We start from the raw sequence: 20,381 nt of genomic DNA on the forward strand, positions 1-20,381 counted from the left end.
GTGGATGAGCAGAGTGCCGCGGCACTCTAGGACGGCTTTCACGGCACCCCGGTTGGGAACCACTGACTTAGAGGCCTCCTTTTTATTAGGCACCATGTCCGGTTTGAAGTGGTCGTGTGGTGCCAAAACAGTGGAAACCCCTCAAAAGTGACCCTATTTGGCAAACTACACCCCTCAAGGAACTTATCGAGGGGTATAGTGGGCATTTAGATCTCACTGGTTTTTTGCTGCAATTTGTGGAATTAGGCTGTGCTATTGAAAATCTAATTTTTCAGATAAAAGATACAAATTTTTAATTTCGACAAGGAATAAAGAAGAAAAAGCACCCCAACATTTGTAAAGCAATTTCTTCTGATTACGGAAATACCCCATATGTGGTCATAAACTGCTGGTTGGACAAATAGCAGAGCTCAGAAAGGCAGGAGTGCTATTTGACGTGTAGATTTTGCTGGATTGGTTTTTGGGCGCCATGTCGCATTTGCAGAGCTTCTGAGGTACCAGTACAGGGGAAACTCCTTAAAAGTGACCCCCTTTTGGAAACTAGACCCCTTGAGGAATTCATTGTAGTTTTCATGGGTGCAAGCGACTTTTTGATCGGTTTTTATTCTATTTTTTAAGAGGCGTGGTGACTAAAAAAACGCAATTCTACTATTGTTTTTTATTCTATTTTTTACAGCGTTCACCGTGCGCTGTAAATGACATTCACTTTATTCTGCGGGGCGATACGATTACGGCGATAACATATGTTTATAGTTTATGTCTTACGGCGTTTGCACAATAAAATACTTTTTATAAAATTTCACCTACTTTTGGAGTCCCCATATTCTAAGAGCCATAACTTTTTTATTTTTCCATCAAGAAAGCCGTGCGAGGACTTGTTTTTTGCGTAACGAACTGTAGTTTCGATCAGGACCATTTTTAGGTACATGCAACTTTTTGATTTCTTTTTATTCCATTTTTTAGGAGATGAAGTGACCAAAAAATGGTGATTCTGGTATGGTTTATTAATTTCTTTTATGGCGTTCACCGTGCAGGATAAATAACAAAATAAGTTTATAGCTCAGGCCGTTACGGACGCAGCGATACCAATTATGTATGGTTTGTTTATTTTTTTTTAATAATAAATACTGATAAGGGAAAAGGGGGTATTTTTTTACTTTTTATTACTTTTAAAACTTTTATTTTCTTATTTTTACACAGCTTTTTTTTACTTTTTTTTACTTTTTTAATTTGTCCCACTAGTGTACTTTAAGGCCGGGGGCCCTGATCGCAATTCTAATAGACTGCACTACATGCATAGTGCAGTGTATTAGAGCTGACAGCAAGCATAGTGGGTCCTGACTTTGTCAGGACCCACTACGACTCCATCGATGGCGTAGCTAGAGTCCATTGTTAGGACTCTGGTTGCCATAGTAGCCATCGCCGCCCGCTATCATGTAGCGGGCCGTCGATGGCGGTTTAACCCCTAAGAAGCCGCGATCGCTATTGAACGTGGCTTCAGAGGGGTTAATCTGCGGGGACACAGCGATCGGTCCCTGCACACTGAGCTGTTATAGACTGCTGTTGGAAACAGCAGGCTATCACAGCTCATGAACACGCCCCGCGCGAATGGCGCCGTGTTTCATCCATGACATACTATTATGTCATGGAGCGCGAACGATGCAGTTACAATGACATAATAGTATGTCCTGGAGCGTTAAGGGGTTAAGTTGATAAATAATGAAAGAGGGATTTCCTTCCCACGCCCTCCCAAGAGGCCGCCATTCAAAACCTTTCAAACCCGTTCCAAAAGGTCCCCTAAGGTTCAAAAATATTTTCGTGGTAGTGACAGGCAGCGTAGGTTCAAAAGCAAGCAAGAGGGTAACGCCCCCTTCAGGAAGAAATCCCCCTTTCAAAGAAATCCTAACTTATGACGCCAAGAGAGAGGAGTGTCCAGTAGGTGGAAGGCTAGGAAAGTTTGTTCACCTATGGCTAAAAACGTCCACAGATGCCTGGGTCAGTTCCGCCATCCAGAATGGCTACTCGTTGGAACTAAACACCACTCCAAAAAATAAATTCTGTATAAACAGAGGAAGAAATCCGGTGGTTCTCAGTCTCATTCAAGACTTCATAATGAAGAGAGCATTGGAAGAAGTCCCGTATCATCAGCGGGGTCAGTGATTGTACTCCCCTATCTTTGCCGTTCCAAAAAAGGAAGACAAGTGGCAGTTAGTGATAGATTTGACATACCTGAACCAATTCTTTGTAAAGAGAAAGTTCAAAATGAAATCTATACAATCGGTCATAAATATTATCCAAGAAGGACATTTTTAAGCCACTATCGATCTGCAAGATGCATACCTTCATAATCCGGTCCTGAAGAAACACAGGAAATTTCTTTGGGTAGCAGTTCTTCTTCATCATCAAGTTTTACATCTTCAGTTTACCTGCCTGCCCTTTGGGATAAGATCAGCGCCCCGAGTGTTTACGAAGGTAGTGGTGGTACTGTCTGCAGTACTACGCACGAAAGGGATCTTCGTATATCCTTACCTGGAGGATTCGCTGTAGAAAGCCCCGTCAGAAGACATCTTTACAATGCACCTAAAAGTCACTCTAGACATGCTCATCTCACAGGGTTTCATGATAAACCTCCAAAAGTCTCATCTAACACCACGCAGTATTTTTTCGTAATCCTAAGGATGAAGATCAAAAGAAATGGCATTGTTTGGATGTGAATAGGGCAATTTCTATTTATTTAGAACGTGCACTTCTTTATGTTTACAGGAAAATGGATTTCCAGGGCAAGAGAAAAGGCTTGAAGGCAAGAAAAACGTAATTATCCAGATGGTTAAATAAATCTTATAATTGAAATCTACTCTACTGAAGATCTTTTGCCTTCTATGGGTCTAAGACCTCATTCCACGAGGTCAACAGCAGCTTCCTGGTCTGAAATTGCAAATGTTTTCATTGATCAGTCAGATAAGCAACGCAGCATCATGGGCTTTGCCTAAAACCTTTGTCAAGCATTACCTGATAGATATTCAATTGTGTAGAGGCCCACCTTTCATGCAGGAGTTTTGAATGCTGTATTGCCGGAATCCCAGCTTGTACGCTACATATATCCCATATGTACTGCCAAGAACGTAGAGGAAGTATAAAATTTTCTCTTACCTGAAATTTTATTTTCCTTGATGGCCATAGGCAGCACACGTCCCACCCTAATAAAAACTTTGCTTGCATTAAAACTGGCTATCCTTGTACACAAATTGGTATGGTTAAAGGGGTTAAGTAGGCTGTCCTGTTCTGTGATTGGCTGTGTTATTGCTGTATGTTATGTTTTTGTGCTGGATGTTGGCAAAGAAGATTTTACCCATATGTGCTGCCTTCGGACGGACGTCGAGGAAAAGAAAATTTTAGCTATTAACAAATTTTATATTTACATGTCAATTGAAAATTTCTACTGACAGGTCTGTAAAAAATACTGTTTTTTTTAATCCCAATCTGAATTCAGAACTTGAGGAATATTAGAGATTTTGGTGTTACATAGAAACGGCTTATCTCTTTTTGTAACAGATTACTTTTAACTGATACGATGTGCTCCAACTTTGAAACAAGGTTCTATAGCAGCGGATGTGTGTTTTTATACAGTTCTGTGTCACAGATACCCATTACCATCATAATTTATAATGTAGCTCAGATTCTTTTTGAAAGGATCAGGGCATTTTATATCAAACAATGGAGGACAGGAAGCTCCCCTTATCTGAAGCGTTTATTATAAAGGTATAATCTACTCTGTACTATAACGTACTAGCAACAGTAGATGCCACTTCAGAGTTCCGCGACCTGTATAAATGCTCATGGCTTGCAGTTTTATATGGATATTAAACTCCTCAGTTACAGTACTTCTTATAGTTTTATCATTTATAGTAGGAGGCACATTATTTCATACATAATTTACAAAAGCTTAAAAATGCAAGCCAACTACACTATATCATACCAAGCTGATGTAATGGTTTTTATCATCAAGATACAGTAAGATATGTAGAATTTGAAAAAGAAACAGCCAGTTAGTGGTATAATATTAATAAAAGGGACTTTAGTATATAAAGGCAAATATTTTTATGCAGCTGTAGTAGAGCTGAATTTGTTTCTTTTGTGATAATTCCCTTAAAGGGTAACTAAACTTTCAGAAAACTTCTGACATGTCGTAGTGACATGTCAAAGGTTTAGATCGGTGGGGGTCTGAGCACTGAGACTCCCACCAATTGCTAAAATTAAGCGGCAGAAGCGCTCTGGTAAGCGACAGTTTTTCACGGCCAAGGTGCATCCGTGCTCTGCGCTGCAGGACGCGATGTCTCGCTTCCCCCATAGATGAGAATCTATGGAGGGATGCGGGATGCGTGAAAAGATAGGACATGTCCTATTTTCCCACGGACCCTTCACATGGTCCGTTGAAACAACGGCTGTGTTTACGGCCACATTGAATTACATAGGTCCGTGGAACGGCCGCTGTTTCAACGGCCGTCTCACGGACGTTTAACACGCTTGTGTAAATAAGGCCTTAAGGGTATATTCACACGCAAACTCAAAAACTTCTGAAAATACGGAGCTGTTTTCAAGGGAAATGCAGATGTTTTTAAGCCACTCACGATTTTCGCTGTTTTTTACGGCCGTTTTTGGAACTGTTCTTAATAGAGTATATGAAAAACAGCTCCAAAAACGTCCCAAGAAGTGACCTGCACTTCTTCTTCGAGGCCGTTTTTTTACGCGGCCGTTTTTCAAAATGGCCACTTAAAAAAAACGGCTCGTCGGAACAAAACGCAGTTTTTCCATTGCAATCAATGGGCAGATGTTTGGAGGCATTCTGCTTCCGATTTTTCGGCCGTTTATGGCCCAAAAAACGGCTGGTAATAGTGAACATGTGTGAACATGCCTTAAGAGTAGACTGTCAAGCGGGTGGTCCCCAGTGCTTAGTGTCTCTTACAGGTCATCAAAAGTATTGGGGCTGATTGAAGGGAAACAACAACACCGACTCTGTCTGAACTTCCATGGAAACTTCATAAATTACAGTGAAACAAACGCACGACTGCTACAATGACAAATTAGTTGCATCTGAGTAAGGAGTTTTCCTATTTTGCTGTACAGACACGGTTCTCTTTTTTCCATGAGAATTATTTTGAAGAAGCATGGACTGAAAATATCTGTATACAAACCCTTATAATCAGAATAACATCAGAAATAATCTGTGATAAATGTGGAACTTTTATTTCAGGTATCAATGGACAAATGTATGCTAATTTACAAGGCCTTAAAATGCACGTTGGAGATGATGTACACTGGCATCTTATTGGGATGGGAAATGAAGTAGACATTCACACTGTACATTTTCATGCACACAGCCTTCAGTATACGGTAAAAAAAATTTTTTTACTTCATTATGAATTATTCTTTTACTTTTAAACTTGTGATTGTTAGTGACCTCTATGGATGATGGAGACATAACTAATACACAAAATGTAACAATTATGGCCTCTATCTATTGGAATTAACAATAATTGAAAGGGTTATTCTGTTTTTGTTTTTTCCATTTATTTATAGAGTAGCAAACTATACAATTTTATAATATGCTGTGCATGTATTTAAAATTCTTATATCAGTGCAGCTTACCTCTGAACAGTAGAATGGTATAGTCCATGGATAAGTTATTTGTAATGCACCTATAGGTTGGCTGACCCAGGGGATCCTCTGGTGGGCCACTACCTCACAACAATGCTCCAGAGCCTCAGAAGAGGAAGCAGTAATAGAAGTTCTGCTCACCAGCATGTACCTGCTGTCATGTCCGTGGCTGCGGGCCGTCAGGTTCACTCTCCTCCTGACGGCCGCAGCCATGGGTCTGCGAGCGCTGGCCCCAGTCTCCTCCTCAGGAGACGCCAGTGCTCACGTCCACTCACCTCGGCCGTGTCCCGTAGGGTGCTCGTGCCCGCTCTTAAAGGGGCAACACGCACACCGGACTTTAATGTGTATCAGCCCATGAGTGCCCTGGACTATAAGAGGGGCCCAGCCCCTTGCTTCGATGCCTGAGCGTTGTTTGTTGTATCCTAGTTTGTCTAAGCAAATGGTCTCCCAGTGTTTTCCAGTTCCCAGTGTTTCCTGTATCCCGTGCTATCCTGGTCAAGTGCCGTGTTGTGCTGTAGTCGTGCTGTGCTGCATACCACGCCTGTCCTGCTACACCACACCTGACATCTGCCTACTGCCTAGTCCCAGCCGAGCCTGCCTTGCTACTGTCCGAGCTGCCACAGGTACCCTATACGAACTATAGGCTGTGACCTGCGCCCTGTTGGTCAGCTGCCATACCGCCAAGGCGGTACGACCCAGTGGGTCCACGAACAGTGACAATATGCTCAGGCCATGGTCCCTGCTGGTCGATCCAAGACCAAGATGACGTCACAAGAGATGCGGACGGATATGTTGGACCTCCGGTCTCAACAGGACCAACTCTTCCAGGCCTTGAACATTCTCGCACGTCGGCAGGAAGCACGAGCTGCCGTTCCTCCTACAACACCTCCTGGCAGTACTGATCCTCTGACTACAACTCGTTTTTCTTTGCCACTTCCTGACCGCTATGATGGAGACGCAGGTACCGGTCGTGGATTTTTGAACCAGTACCAGATCCACTTCAGCCTGTATTCAAGGGCATTTTCGTCTGATGGCGCAAGGGTTGCTTTCATCATCTCTCTTCTTACTGGAAAGGCCCCTGCATGGGTGAATCCTATCTGGGAGAGACAAGGACCAGGAGACCCGTGACTACCAGGGGTTCCTCCGGACATTTTGCACGGTGTTTGAGGAGCCTGGACGAGTCTCCTCTACAGAGGCTTCCTTGCTAAACCTACGCCAAGGAGACATCTCTGTGGGCGAGTGCGCCATCCACTTCCGTACACTGGCGGGAGAACTGTTGTGGAACAATGAGGCCCTGGTGGCTACATTCTGGCATGGACGGTCTAAAATTATGGACGAACTTGCCGCTCGAGACCAGCCATCTACCCTGGATGACCTCATCCTTCTGGCTGCCCGGATTGATAGAAGGCTCTAAGAACGGCTCCAAGAGGTTCGTCGGGAGGGATGTCTTCCTAGTCCAGTCCCTACCTTGCAGCAACCCCTGCCGTCCTCAGATGCCGATCCTCCTAAGGAGTCTGTGAGGATGGACCAATGTAAGCTATCTACTCAGGAGAGACAACGCAGACGCACTTCGGGACTCTGTCTTTATTGCAGCCTCGGAGGCCATCTTGTATGTCTGTGTCCCCAAAAGCCCCAAAGCCTAGGGTTGGTAGGAAAGACAACCTTGGGTAAAGAAGGACTCCCGTCTAAGTTGTCCATACCCGTGACCATAGTGTCCGGTGAGAAAACGCATCAGGTCTCTGCGTATCTGGTCTCTGAGTCCGCTGCTAATTTCATTTGTAGAGACCTGGTGGACCTTCTTCAATTACCCACTATCCCTCTGGAGAAACCGTTGATGGTTGCATTGGTAAATGGACTACCACTGCCAGACCCAGTTATAGCTGTGACCAAGCCACCGATAATCCAAGTAGGGGCTCTCCACTCCGAACTTCTATCATTCTATGTCCTATCCAAGGTCGTTAACCCCGTGCTGCTGGGCCTGCCTTGGCTTCGACTACATGCCCCAGTCCTGGACTGGAACTCTGGAGAGGTTCTCCAGTGGGGCCCGAGTGTCACAGCCGATGCCTGGTGCAGATTTGTTCGGCTCAGCCTCCTCTGCCTCGGTCATTGGCAGGATTGCCTGGTCATTATGCAGCATTTTTCGGACGTCTTCAGCAAAAGGGAGGTGGAGACACTGCCCCCACACAGGGCGTAAGACTGTCCTATCGAGCGGATCCCTGGTGCATCCCTTCCCCGTGGTAGGATATATCTTCTCTCTTTGCCAGAGACTTTGTCCATGTCCGCCTATGTTAAAGAGAACTTGGAGAGGGGCTTCATACGGAAGTCTTCCTTCCCAGCAGGAGCCGGGTTCTTCTTCGTCAAAAAGAAGGATGGCTCCCTGCGTCCTTGTAGTGACTACCTGGGTCTCAACCAAATCACGGTGAAAAATAAAGTATCCGTTGCCACTTATCTCTAAATTGTTCGATCGTATATGTGCTGCCAAGATTTTTTCCAAACTAGACCTGGGCTTACAACCTAATCCGGATTCACCGTGGTGACGAATGGAAGACTGCATTTAACACCCGTAATGGACACTATGAGTACCTAGTAATGACCTTCGGCCTGTGTAATGCTCCCGCGGTCTTCCAGGAGTTCGTTAATGACATTTTCTGTGACCTCCTCTATGTTTGTGTTGTGGTCTATCTTGATGACATCTAGATTTTTCGTCCAGATCCTATGACTCATCAGAGACATGTCCGTCAAGTTTTGCTGTGGTTAAGGGAGAATCGTCTGTACACCAAGTTGGAGAAGTGCATGTTTGAAAAGGATGCTCTACCCTTCCTGTGCTACATTGTCTCGAATAGAGGTCTCAAGATGGATCCTGAAAAGGTAAAGTCCGTCCTGGAATGGCCACGCCCTCAAGGCTTGAGGGCCATACAGCGCTTTCTGACATCTATCTCTGACCTCACTAAGAAGGGCATGAACGCCAAGGTGTGGACTCCTGAGGCAGAGTCCGCATTCAATAGCTTGAAGAGTGCCTTCACGTCAGACTCTATCCTCCATCATCCAGACGTTTCTCTACAGTTCTCGTTGCTGGTGCACTCCTGTTCCAGAGAGGTTACAAGGGCAAGTCAAGGGTATGTGGATATTTCTCTAAGCTCTTCTTTTCTGTAGAACGCAACTGCTCGATTGGGGATCGGGAGTTACTGGCCATCAAATTGGCCCTGGAGGAGTGGAGACATCTACTAGAGGGCGCAGCTCATCCCATCCCGATTTTTACGGACCACAAGAACCTCACCTATCTTCAGACGGCACAATAGCTGAACCCTCATCAGGCCAGGTGGTCGCTGTTCTTTACCAGGTTCCAGTTTGAGCTCCATTATCGCCCGGCCGACAAGAATGTGAGTGCCGATGCCTCGTCCAGGTCTTTCGAGACAGAAGACACCATGGAAGTTCCACAGAACATTATTGATCCGTCTTGCATTGTCTCTGTCAATCCCCTGCAAGTTGGGGACATTCCTCCAGGGAGGACTTTTGTGTGCCTGGCGAACCGAGGGAGAATCCTTCGCTGGGGACACTCCTCTAGACTGGCAGGTCAAGCAGGGACCCGTAAGACCCGGGATCTGATTGCCCATCATTTCTGGTGGCCGACGCTGCCCAAGGACATTATGGACTTTGTTTCTTTCTGCTCAGTGCGTGAAGCAAACAAGGTCGCTCACTCCAGACCTGCTCCAACCATTGCCTGAGAACCTCAATGCTCCTACCCTTCTGAAGAAGTTTCTCTCTCGCTTTGGCTCCAAGAAGAGGGGGCGTAAGAGGGGTGATACGGTCATGTCCGTGGCTGCGGGCCGCCAGGTTCACTCTCCTCCTGACGGCCGCAGCCATGGGTCTGCGAGCGCTGGCCCCAGTCTCCTCCTCAGGAGAAGCCACCGCTCACTTCCACTCACCTCAGCCGGGCTGTGTAGGGTGCCCGCTCTTCAAGGGGCAGCGGGCGCACCGGACTTTAATGTGTATCAGCCCATGAGTGCCCTGGACTATAAGAGGGGCCCAGTCCCTTGCTTCGATGCCTGAGCATTGTTTGTCGTATCCTAGTTTGTCTAAGCAAATGGTCTCCCAGTGTTTTCCAGTTCCCAGTGTTTCCTGTATCCTGTATCGCGTGCTATCCTGGTCAAGTGCCATGCTGTGCTGCATACCACGCCTGTCCTGCTACACCACGCCTGACATCTGCCTGCTGCCTAGTCCCAGCCGAGCCTGCCATGCTACTGTCCGAGCTGCCACAGGTACCCTATACAAACTATAGACTGTGACCTGCGCCCTGTTGGCCAACTGCCATACCACCTAGGCGGTACGGCCCAGTGGGTCCACGAACCCTACGTGACACCTGCTGTAGAGGCGGCTGGCTGCTTTTGAATACAGCCAGGGCTCAGTCATGGTTATGTCTAGAATGGACCAATGCAGATTCTGTCTCCCCCTCTCCTGCAATGTTAAAAACACAACAGCCAAGCTTCTTGCTGGTGGCTGTAACATCACAGCACTGGCGGGAGGGGTAGTCTGCAGAAGTGCACAGAGCAGTACAAGAATACCTGCCCTCTGCACTGCTTTTGCCAGTTCTGTCTGCCCCCTCTTCTGGCTGCTCTCTCGTCCTCTGTTCTTTACTCCAACCGCTCTTACCTGCCCTTTGCCCCAACTTCTAGTGGCTTTCTTGTCCTCTGCGCCCCCCCCCCCCCCTGATGCTCTCCTGTGTGACCAACTCTTACTGTTGCAAGAGTAGGTTAAATACTATCTATATGGAGGGAAGTTGCACAGGTGAAATATATTGATGAACAGCCACTCACTCACATATCATCCATGAGGGAAGTGGCTGCTTAGTATTAACCCCTTGATCCACCAGGACGTTCCCATATGTCCTGGTGCAGGGGTTGTATTACAGCTGACACCTCGCACTAGCAGCCAAGAACAGGGAGAACTCTGATCCTGGCCGTTTAACCACTTAGATGCCGTGGTCAATAGCAACCATGACAGTAAGGAGGGGGGCGGCCTCCTCCCACAGCCCATCATACCCCGCAGGAGACTGTAAAAATGACAATAAACTACGATATATTAGTATCGCAGGCTCAAATCCCCTAGCCTGACAATCGCTGGCTCAAATACCATAGGGGGACCAATAAAAAAAAAAAGTGTTATAAATAATTACAGTTTTCAGTAATAGCCCAAAAAAATTAACAAATATTAAATGTTAAAAAAAACTCCCATTTTTCCTTTAAAGTAATGTCAAAAACATAAACAAAACTAGTATCGCACAGTGAACGGCGTAAAAAAAACAAAAACGGTATCGCTGTTTTAAGGTCACCTTAGCGCTAAAAAAAAATAAAAAAAGTAAAAAAATAGTATGTACCAAAAGATGTTACCACTAAAAACTACAGCTCGTCCCACCAAAAAATTACACTGCTCAAAATAATGATGTTTAGCGTGGCTGCCTGTCTCTAGGAGATGTTATCATATTGTTAAAGGGAATGTGTCGCTAGAATTTTTTTTTTTTTAGTTAAACATTTAGTGTATAAATGATTAAACATTGTTCTAATTTTTTTTATTTTTTCACGAGTCAGGAAATATTATAAATTAGATTCGAATTTATAACATTTCCCAGTGCTAGTCACTAGATGGAGCAATTCCCAAAATTGCAGCATTGGCATGTGGTAAAGCAACCACATTGCTTTATGCTGCAAAATTTGAGAATACACACTCGCTCTAGTGAGCTCACAGAATCCCCCCTCCCTTATCCTGGCTAGTGCCAGGAGAAAGGAGGGGATTGAACGGTCAAACCTCCTACCCTGTGTGTCGCCATTTTTTAAACGAACACACAGTGTAGTAGGTTTACATACAGTAGTAATCACACACTAAAACACGTACATACACAGAGATAACTTACCTGCTCCTGCTGCCGCCGCTCCCTCCGATCCGTCCGCTCCGTCTGCTCCCTCCACTCCAAGTGCTTGCATTAGAAGAGAAGTCCAGAAGCCGCGACCGAAAGTAGTAATCTTACTGTCCGGCCGCGGCTTCCGGTCCACAAGAAAATGGCGCCGGACATCACTCGGCCGAAGACCTTCATTAGAGACGGCGTACAGCATAGTGAATGGAACGGGTCCCGTTCGCATTCTCTATGGGGCTGTATGTGCCGTATTCCAAGTCTGTATGTGTCGTTAATCGACACATACAGAGATGAAAAAAGAAAAAGTTAAAAAATAAAAAAAAGTAAAACACAAACACACAAATAAATACTACATTTTTTAATAAAACACTAAAAGCAAATTGATATAAAAAAAAATTTTTCGCGACACCCTTCCTTTAATGAAGATAACTATTTAAAAAAACAAAACCGCAACACACAGAGACAGGAAGAGCAATGGAGGAGATACAGATGTGTCCTACCTTAGGGCTCATTCATACGAGAGTGTTCTCCGTCCGTGTTCTGTGTGTTGAAATAACTGACAGCAAACGGACACGTTTATTTCAATGGGGCTATTCAGACATGCGTGAGTTTTCACACAGCGAGAGTCCGTTGCGTGAAACTCACTGCATGTCCTATATTGGTGTGTTTTTGCGCACCTAGTCGCCCATTGAAGTCTATGGGTGCGTGAAAACCACCGCCAGGACACAGACGAAATCCATGTACTGTCCATGTTTCACGTATTAGTTACAAAGAAATGCAGAGAAATAAAAAGAAATTATAAAAAAGTAGTTCTTGCACGGACGTGAAAAATGCATGCCACACGCAAAGCACACTGATGGCAATATCCAATGCACAAAGATGGAAAACGCACATGAAATGTAGGAAAAACGCTGCATTTTTTAAACTCGCAAATCGGAATGTAGCCTAACTTTCTCCCTAAATCAGACATAACCTTAGATGTACAGATGTAGCAATCTTTAACTTGACTCAATGTGTTAGCCATTCATTTCTATGAGCCATGCACACTTCCGTTGTTTTGACGGTTCCGTTCGTCCATTCCGTCAAAAGTAGTGCATGTCCTACTTTTGTCCGTCATTCAGTGACCGTGGGGCCCATTGAAGTCTATGAGTCCGTACAAAAAACGGACGGGACATGAAAGGCATCTGTGTGCCGTAATTTTTCACAGATCCGTTGCTAAGCAATGGCAGGGCGTGCCAAAGTTCCCTGCATTCAACACACAAGATGAAATTTAGCCGACCGCTTTAAAAAGACAAACGGAAGCACAGTATCCGTTTAAAACGGAACAACGGAACGGACACGGAGTGGCAACGGAAACCACACGGATGTCACAACGGACACACGGACCCATTTTAAACGGACGTGAAAACGGTGAAGGATGTGTGCATGAGGCCTTAAATACACAGTGGTAAGAAACGTAACTTTTTCAATGGCTTTTGTGTGGTATTACGCTGCAGTAAATGATCAGTCAATTAAAACTTTTCTACATCTACATGGAGCGAGATTTTAACCAAAGTAAAAAAAGTATACCTCTGACTGATGCCATCTGCCCATAGATCCCCATGTTAAAACTGAGCATATACTGTACGTCACAGTCACCCTTTGGGTTAAAAAAAAAACATATGTTTAACGTATATATATTTTCTCAATATGGGAGTCCATGGGCAACGAATAATATCCATCAGAGGCATCTGTTGGTCATCCATCACACATAAACTCCCATGTACTCCATTTTTTACTGGACGGCCCTGATGGGTGCAATTTGTTGGCCATCCCTCGTCTATAGACTTTCATATTAAAGAGAAAAAAAAAAAGTATACTATTTTTACTAGCACGTTGAATTGGTATCATGAAAAATTGTATAACTTAAAACGCAATTCAAGAAAAAGTAAGGGTTGACATAAGAAGCCCCTGTGCAGGGTTCTGCACAGAGAACGACAGACATAATGCTGAGATGCCGCTGTATATAGAATAGACAGGATGTTGAAATGATACTGTATGTACAATTACTATATAAATTCTGCTCCTCAATAAAATACTAGTCACTTGTCAGATACCTTGTCAGTGTTAAATGATGCTAGGGGTCACATAACTGACGCCATGTTCAATCCTATTCAGTTAGCCCATGGACGCATTACAATGGACTAATCTTTGGGTTATACCATTCTACTGTGCAGAGAGAGAGGCTACTAGACTGAAAGGGTATGTTCACACGGCTTATTTTTGGCCGGAAAATTGGAAGCAGAACGCCACCAAACATCTGCCCATTGATTTCAATGGGAAAAACTGCGTTCCGTACCGATGGGACGTTTTTACACGCAGCTGTTTTTCAAAACGGCCGCGAAAAAGAAGTGCAGGTCACTTCCTGGAACGTTTTTGGAGCCATTTTTCATACTCCAAAAACGGCCGTGAAAAACGCGAGTGGCTTAAAAAACATCTGAAAGTCAGGACTTGTGTTCCCTTGAAAACAGCTCCGTATTTTCAGACATTTTTTAGTAAGCGTGTGAACATACCCTTATAAGAAAGGTCTGAGCAGAATTTAAACAAAATGTATATTAAAAAACTGCATGATTTCCTATTCTATTAGGAATACAAATCAGACAAATGGTAGTGTCATAGTGTGGATTGCCAAGAGATATACAAATTCCAATTGATATTCATTAATTTACTATTTATTTTCTGTTTTGCAGAGACGTGAGGTTTATCAAACAGATGTATTTGATCTTTTCCCTGGAACATTTCAAACTGTCGCCATGATAGCAAAGAACCCAGGAACATGGTTTCTGCACTGTCACGTGGACGACCACATGCAGGGGGGAATGGAGGCGGTGTACACAGTGCTGTAATGTAAGCGGAAATGTATTGGATATCATCTAGTGGCAATAAGGGTATGTGTACACGCTAGACTAAAAACGTCTGAAAATACGGAGCTGGTTTCAGAGAAAACAGCCTCTGATTTTCATGGCGTTTTTGAAGCTGAAAATGAAGCTTCTTTTAATTTGGAGCTTCTTTTCAGGCGTTTTTCATAGTGTTCAATGGAAAATCAGCTAAAAAAAAATGCCTCGAGAATGCTACTTCTTTTTACGGAGCGTCTTTTTACGATCCGTTTTTTAAAACAGAGGCGTAAAAAGATGCCTCATATGAACTAAATGCTGTTTTTCCCATTGATTTCGATGTTTGTAGGCGTTCAGCTTCCATTTTTTCAGGCGCTTTTCGAGGCGTAAACGCCCCAAAATATGCCTGAAAGCACTGCGTGTGAAAATACCATTGGGGTATGTTCACACAGTGTTTTTTCGGACCATAAACGCTTGAAAAACGGCTGAAAAATCGGAAACAGAACGCCTCCAAACATCTGCCTATTGAAATCAAATGGAAAAACGTAATTCTGTTCCGATGGGCCGTTTTTTGGCCGCGAAAAAGAAGCGCAGGACACTTCTTGGGACGTTTTTGGAGCGGTTTTTCATAGGCTATTGAAAGAAGCTCCAAAAACGGCCGAAAATGACCAACAAAAATGCTGCGAAAATCGCGAGTGGCTTCAAAAACTTCTGAAAATCAGGAGCGGTTTTCCCTTGAAAACAGCTCCGTATTTTCAGATGTTTTTAGTCTAGCATGTGAACATACCCTAAGTCTACGCAAATATTCCAGTGTTGGATTTCCTGGTTTATCACTATTAAAAAATATGTGAGATCTCAGAAAGCAATGTATAGTCTAGTCTATTCCAGGGGTGCACATGCTGAAGATCGCATGTGGCCCACGCTGACCCCAGTTGCAGCCACCGCCCTGCTGGATAGAAACACAGATGAACGCTTGTGTGAACATCTGTGTCTGCGTGTAATCACTCAGGCTGGCCACTGGAGCGCCGCTCCCTAAACAATGGGCACATCTCCTTATTGCAGAGGAAAGCACTGAATGGTTATTACAGGCTCCTGTTACACCGTGACAGGAGCGTAACTAGGAAAGACTGGGCCCCATAGCAAACTTTTGACTGCCACCCCTCCCCTGGGTGCCACACACAGCCCCCCTCCCCCTTGTAGACAGTGCTATACAGCCCCCCTTGTATATAGTAACCCTCACCTCCCCTTGTAGATAGCGCCATACAGCCCCCCGTAGATCGTCACCCCCCCTTGTAAATAGTGCCCCTCCCCATTGTACAGTGCCATACAGCCCCTCTTGTATATAGTGCCCCCAACCTCCCCTTGTAGATACAGCCCCCTGTAGATAGCGCCCCCACCTCCCCCTTGTAGATAATAGTACCATACAGTGCCCCCACCTCCCGCTTGTAGATAGTCCCATACAGCCCCCCCTGTAGGTAGCACCTCCCTTCTCCCCCTTGTAGCTCATGCCATACATCTGCCTTGTAGATAGTGCCATACAGCCTTCCCTGTAGATCGCGCCATACAGCCCCCTGTAGATGGCGCCATACAGTCCCCCCTGTAGATTTTTCCCCCACCTCCCCCTTGTAGATAGTGCCATACAGCCCCCCATAGATAGCACTCCCACCTCCCCTTTGTAGATAGCACCCCCAAACAAATAAAACAAAAAAATGATACTCACCTAGGCTCCGTTCCCGCGACGAACGGAGCTGCTCCACAGCATCCTCAACGTGATCCTTGCGTAGGCCGTCGTGATCCAGTGACATCATCACCCCGGCGACCATTAATAAATAGACCCTAATGGCCGCACAATTTTGCAGGTAATCAGCAGTTTTACCCGCAACACCATGTAGCCATTAACAAGCAATTTGACAACCGTTCGAACAGCGTATCTCAGCCTCTTTGCCCCTTCAGAGCACACGGCACCGACTCTGTCCCCCCGGCGGAGCCCTGTATGTCTCTTCCCTTGTCTACTCCCCCCCCCCCCCTTCTCAGAGCCCCTGCTACCTTGTCTCTCATCCCCCCACAAAGCCTCCGCCACCTTGTTCTCCCCACCGCCTCTCGCACAAAGCCCCTGGCCTTTTGTCCCTACCTTACCCTTGTAGGTGAGGCAGTTGTATGTGGCCCAAAAATTCCTTATGGCAGCCCGGCTGAACAGCGCCTATAACGCAGAAACAGTAGTGAAGGAAAACGCTAATTTCTAGGCAGGAAGTAGGATGGCCAACATCAGAAGAGCCAGAGTTAAAAGGGTTGTCCCACCTTAAAATGTTATCACCTATCCACAGGATAGATGATGAGCCGCTCCATTTATTCTCTGTGATCCTGACAGAGATAGCCGAGGCAGCCACAAAAAAAAAACAATTAAAATTAGTGTTTTGAAGGGGTATTCCCATTTTAGAATTTTTTGCCATATCCACAGGATATGCCATAAATGTCTGATCGATGTGGGTTCCACATCTGGGACCCGAACCTATTCCCAGAACAGGGGTCCCCAGTTTCTCCTGGTTAGGCGACCACATCCAGACATGGAATCAATGGAGAGGGGGCTGGGATTACAGAAACAGCAGAGCTCGCTGAGCTAAGTTGTTTCCGTAGTAATTTGCTTCTATGGGACTTACGTATAGCCCAGTGAGCTAGGCAGTTTCCATAATCATAGCCTCCACTCCACTGATTCTCCACCTGGATGCGGCAGCATCACCAGGCTGGACGGGGTCGTGGGACACCAATTCTGGGGATAGGTGAGTGTCCCAGAGATCCTTTGGATATTCCATAAATGTCTAAAATGGAATACCTCTTTAAGCATCCAAAGTTTTATTGTGGTCCACTTGAAGAAGAAGAATCTGTTAATGCGACCATCAGACCAAAACGGTTGTGCACCCCTGGTTTAGTTTATTCTTTCCTCTATAGTAGAAATGAGCTGATAATTTATATTTTTCAAGGTGTTCTAAAACCTGATTAGCTTTGGGTAAGTGGGGTAAGATACAACTTATGACAAATCTAGATACATGCATTGGTGCCCTGGAAAGGCAGTCTTTCTATTAGCTACAGCAAAGGTTACATACGGGACGTTCAGCATTACATATAGGAATATTACATAGAAATTGGTGTGTGATTCAATCTAATATATATGATCAGTAACAATATTATTTATCAGAATTGGTCATGGTACCCGGGGAACAAATTATGAAAAGAAAATGTACAGTTCAGATTAGAATTTCTGTATGTAAACTGGTAGTTTTAACCAATGATGGAAACAAGTTTCTTAGTCGGTGTACCTTTATTAATTATTAATAAGGCTTACAATGTAGAAAGGTTTCATTTGCAGAAATAAACCTGACGAAAATGACCAGAATGAAAGGCAAATGTTAAGTTTTAGCATAATTGTTACTTTTGGGCTATGCTCCCAACCATCAAAATTTGCAGCATGCTCTCAAATCTGCACAATTTTTTTGCAAAGCATGTGTATGTGGTTTTCTTAAACCTCATTCACATGCACTATACTGTACTTTAGTTGCAGTTTTTCAGTTGGAATTCCTCAATGAAAATTTGCAGATAATCCACTCCATGTCAACATAGTCCTAAAAGGTAAGGTAAAAACAAAAAAAATAAATAAATCACAAAACAAAAAAAAAAAACAAAAAAAACCAGGCCATTAGTTAAGGAAAGTGGAGATAACATCAAGAAAGACGCTAGTGTTTAAGAGGTTAAATTCACAGTAACATATTAGAAAATGCTCATGGACTGCCAAGGTATTATAAAAGCGCCCAAACCATAGATATAGCCATTGATTTCTATGATAGGAAATGGCTGCAATCACTTATGGGCTACTTCCCAAAGAGATTTCTGACCACAGATTTTTTAAGGGTTTCAGACATTCTATATGCCATTAATTCCTTCAATAAAGGAATCACAAGGGAACGGGAGTTGACCCGAACAGGTAACATTTTCTAAAATGTCACTGAGACATGTGAGATAATCTAGTGTGGATTCCACCTAAATGGACAAGGTCTAATGCAAAAGCTTCAAAAGACTCCCCCACAGCTGGGAAGAAAAGTATGGCTGCATGCCGACAAAGAACGTGCTACACTGAAGCTCTGAACGACATGGGTAACAGTCATTCTCTTTTACAGAAAACTAATGCTCATAAAGAAATATGTGGTCTTCCTAGAAGAAGTTCTGAGCTCACAAAAGAAGAACCTGAAGATCCGAAAATCAAATATCAAATACAGTGTATGTATTCATAAATTTTAAATGATGTGGAGCAGCAAAGAATGTGCTTACTAAAGTAAAGCAATAAATAAATGAAAAATGTAAGGAGCACTTGTATTCTTTCTTTGCTTTTTCTGTGCATATCGAAAGATCACTGTACGTAATAAAAGTGTGTAAATTTATATTATTTAAAAATACCAGATTAAATGTTTGATTTAAAATTACCCACTCTTCTATGCAAAGGATCTGTTCAGCAGCCCTTCTCCTCTAGACATTCACACAAAGCTTTGAAATGACCCAGTCTATAAAATGAGACTTTGCTATCTTGTGTTATTTCTGTATCTATACTGACTGCGAGCACACTCAAGAGGGGGCTGGACAGGCCAAATCAAGTGTTTTTTCTGCAGAACCTATCAAGTTTTGGGCCATATTCATGTTCGTGGCTTTTTTTGCAAAATCTGTGGCAAAAACCCTTATAAGGCCTATATTAGAGGGGAAAATTCCTTCTCGACTCAAATTAAGGCAATCAATATAAATCCCCAGATTATCGTCCCATCTCCAGATTCTAGTACCCATAACTTGTAATATTATATCTTTCAAGAAAGGCGTCTAGACCTCTTTTGAACTTTTTGAATAAATCAACCATCACAACATCATGTGCAGAGTTATCCATAGTCTCACTGCTCTTACAGTAAAGAATCCCTATCTGTTATTGTGAAACCCTTTTTCCTCTAAATGTAGAGAATGGGTTTTAGGTCAGCAATGGGAGTCAATGGATCCCCGTTCTGTCAGTTGGTGGGGGTCACCAGTAAGACATTTATGTAATATTCAATGGATATGCCATAAATGTGTATGGTAGGAATATCCCTTTAATCCCTCAAAAGAATCAGTGTTAAGACTTATTCACAAGCTGCAATTTTAGAAAATCACTCCCAAAAACCAACTTCTAGCCCCTCTTAACAGGTATTCCAGTCTAGGAAGATTGGACCATTGGAGAGTTCTGCATTTTTGGGTTTTGACTCAAACCACATTTTTGTTGTCACGCCACAAGTTCTCTATGGGATTGAGGTCAAGGGATTGGGCTGACCACTTCATTACCTCTATACGGTTTGTCTGTAACCAAGATGTTGTTCGCTTACTGGTGTGTTTTGGGTCATTGTCGTGTTGAAACACCCATTTCAAGGGCATTTCTTCTTCGGCCTAGGGCAACATAATCTCCTCAAGTACTGATATATTCAAACTGATCCATGATCCTTTGTATGCGATAAATATGCCCAACCCCATGGTATGAGAAATATCCCCATATCATGATTTTTGCAGCACCATGCTTTACATTGTTCACAATTTACTATACCTTGAATTCCGCGCTCGGGGGTCGTCTGACATACTGTCTGCGGACAGTAGACCCAAAAAGAACAATTTTGCTTTCATCAGTCCACGAAATGTGCCATTTCTCTTTGGGCCAGTCAATGTGTTCCTTGGCAAATTTTAACCTACTCAGGACATGTCTTTATTTCAACAACGGGACTTTGTAGGGAGTTCTTGCTGGTAACTTGGCTTCACTTAATCATCTTCTGATTGTAGCAGTACTCGCTGGTAACTTCAGATCTTCTTTGATTTTGGCTATTCCTCGATCCATTCGAACATTAGTTCCCCAACTTCCTTCTAGATCTTTCAGCTTTTGGTTGCCACTTTTA

At 44.0% G+C, this 20,381-nt stretch overlaps 1 protein-coding gene across 1 annotated transcript in view; it reads left to right on the forward strand.

Annotated features, from left to right (window-relative positions):
• The window catches only part of LOC142760448 (ceruloplasmin-like), an 81,909-nt gene extending 63,174 nt beyond the window's left edge, over positions 1-18,735 (forward strand). The window contains exons 18-20 of the mRNA XM_075863638.1: positions 5,252-5,391; positions 14,293-14,449; positions 18,606-18,735. Of these exons, the coding sequence (XP_075719753.1) occupies positions 5,252-5,391; positions 14,293-14,448 (296 nt within the window). The 3' untranslated portion in view covers position 14,449; positions 18,606-18,735. The remainder of the gene's footprint in view (positions 1-5,251; positions 5,392-14,292; positions 14,450-18,605) is intronic.
• The last annotated feature ends 1,646 nt before the right edge of the window (positions 18,736-20,381 follow it).

Source organism: Rhinoderma darwinii, chromosome 4 (genome assembly GCF_050947455.1).
Source record: "Rhinoderma darwinii isolate aRhiDar2 chromosome 4, aRhiDar2.hap1, whole genome shotgun sequence".
Lineage (NCBI taxonomy): Eukaryota > Metazoa > Chordata > Amphibia > Anura > Rhinodermatidae > Rhinoderma > Rhinoderma darwinii.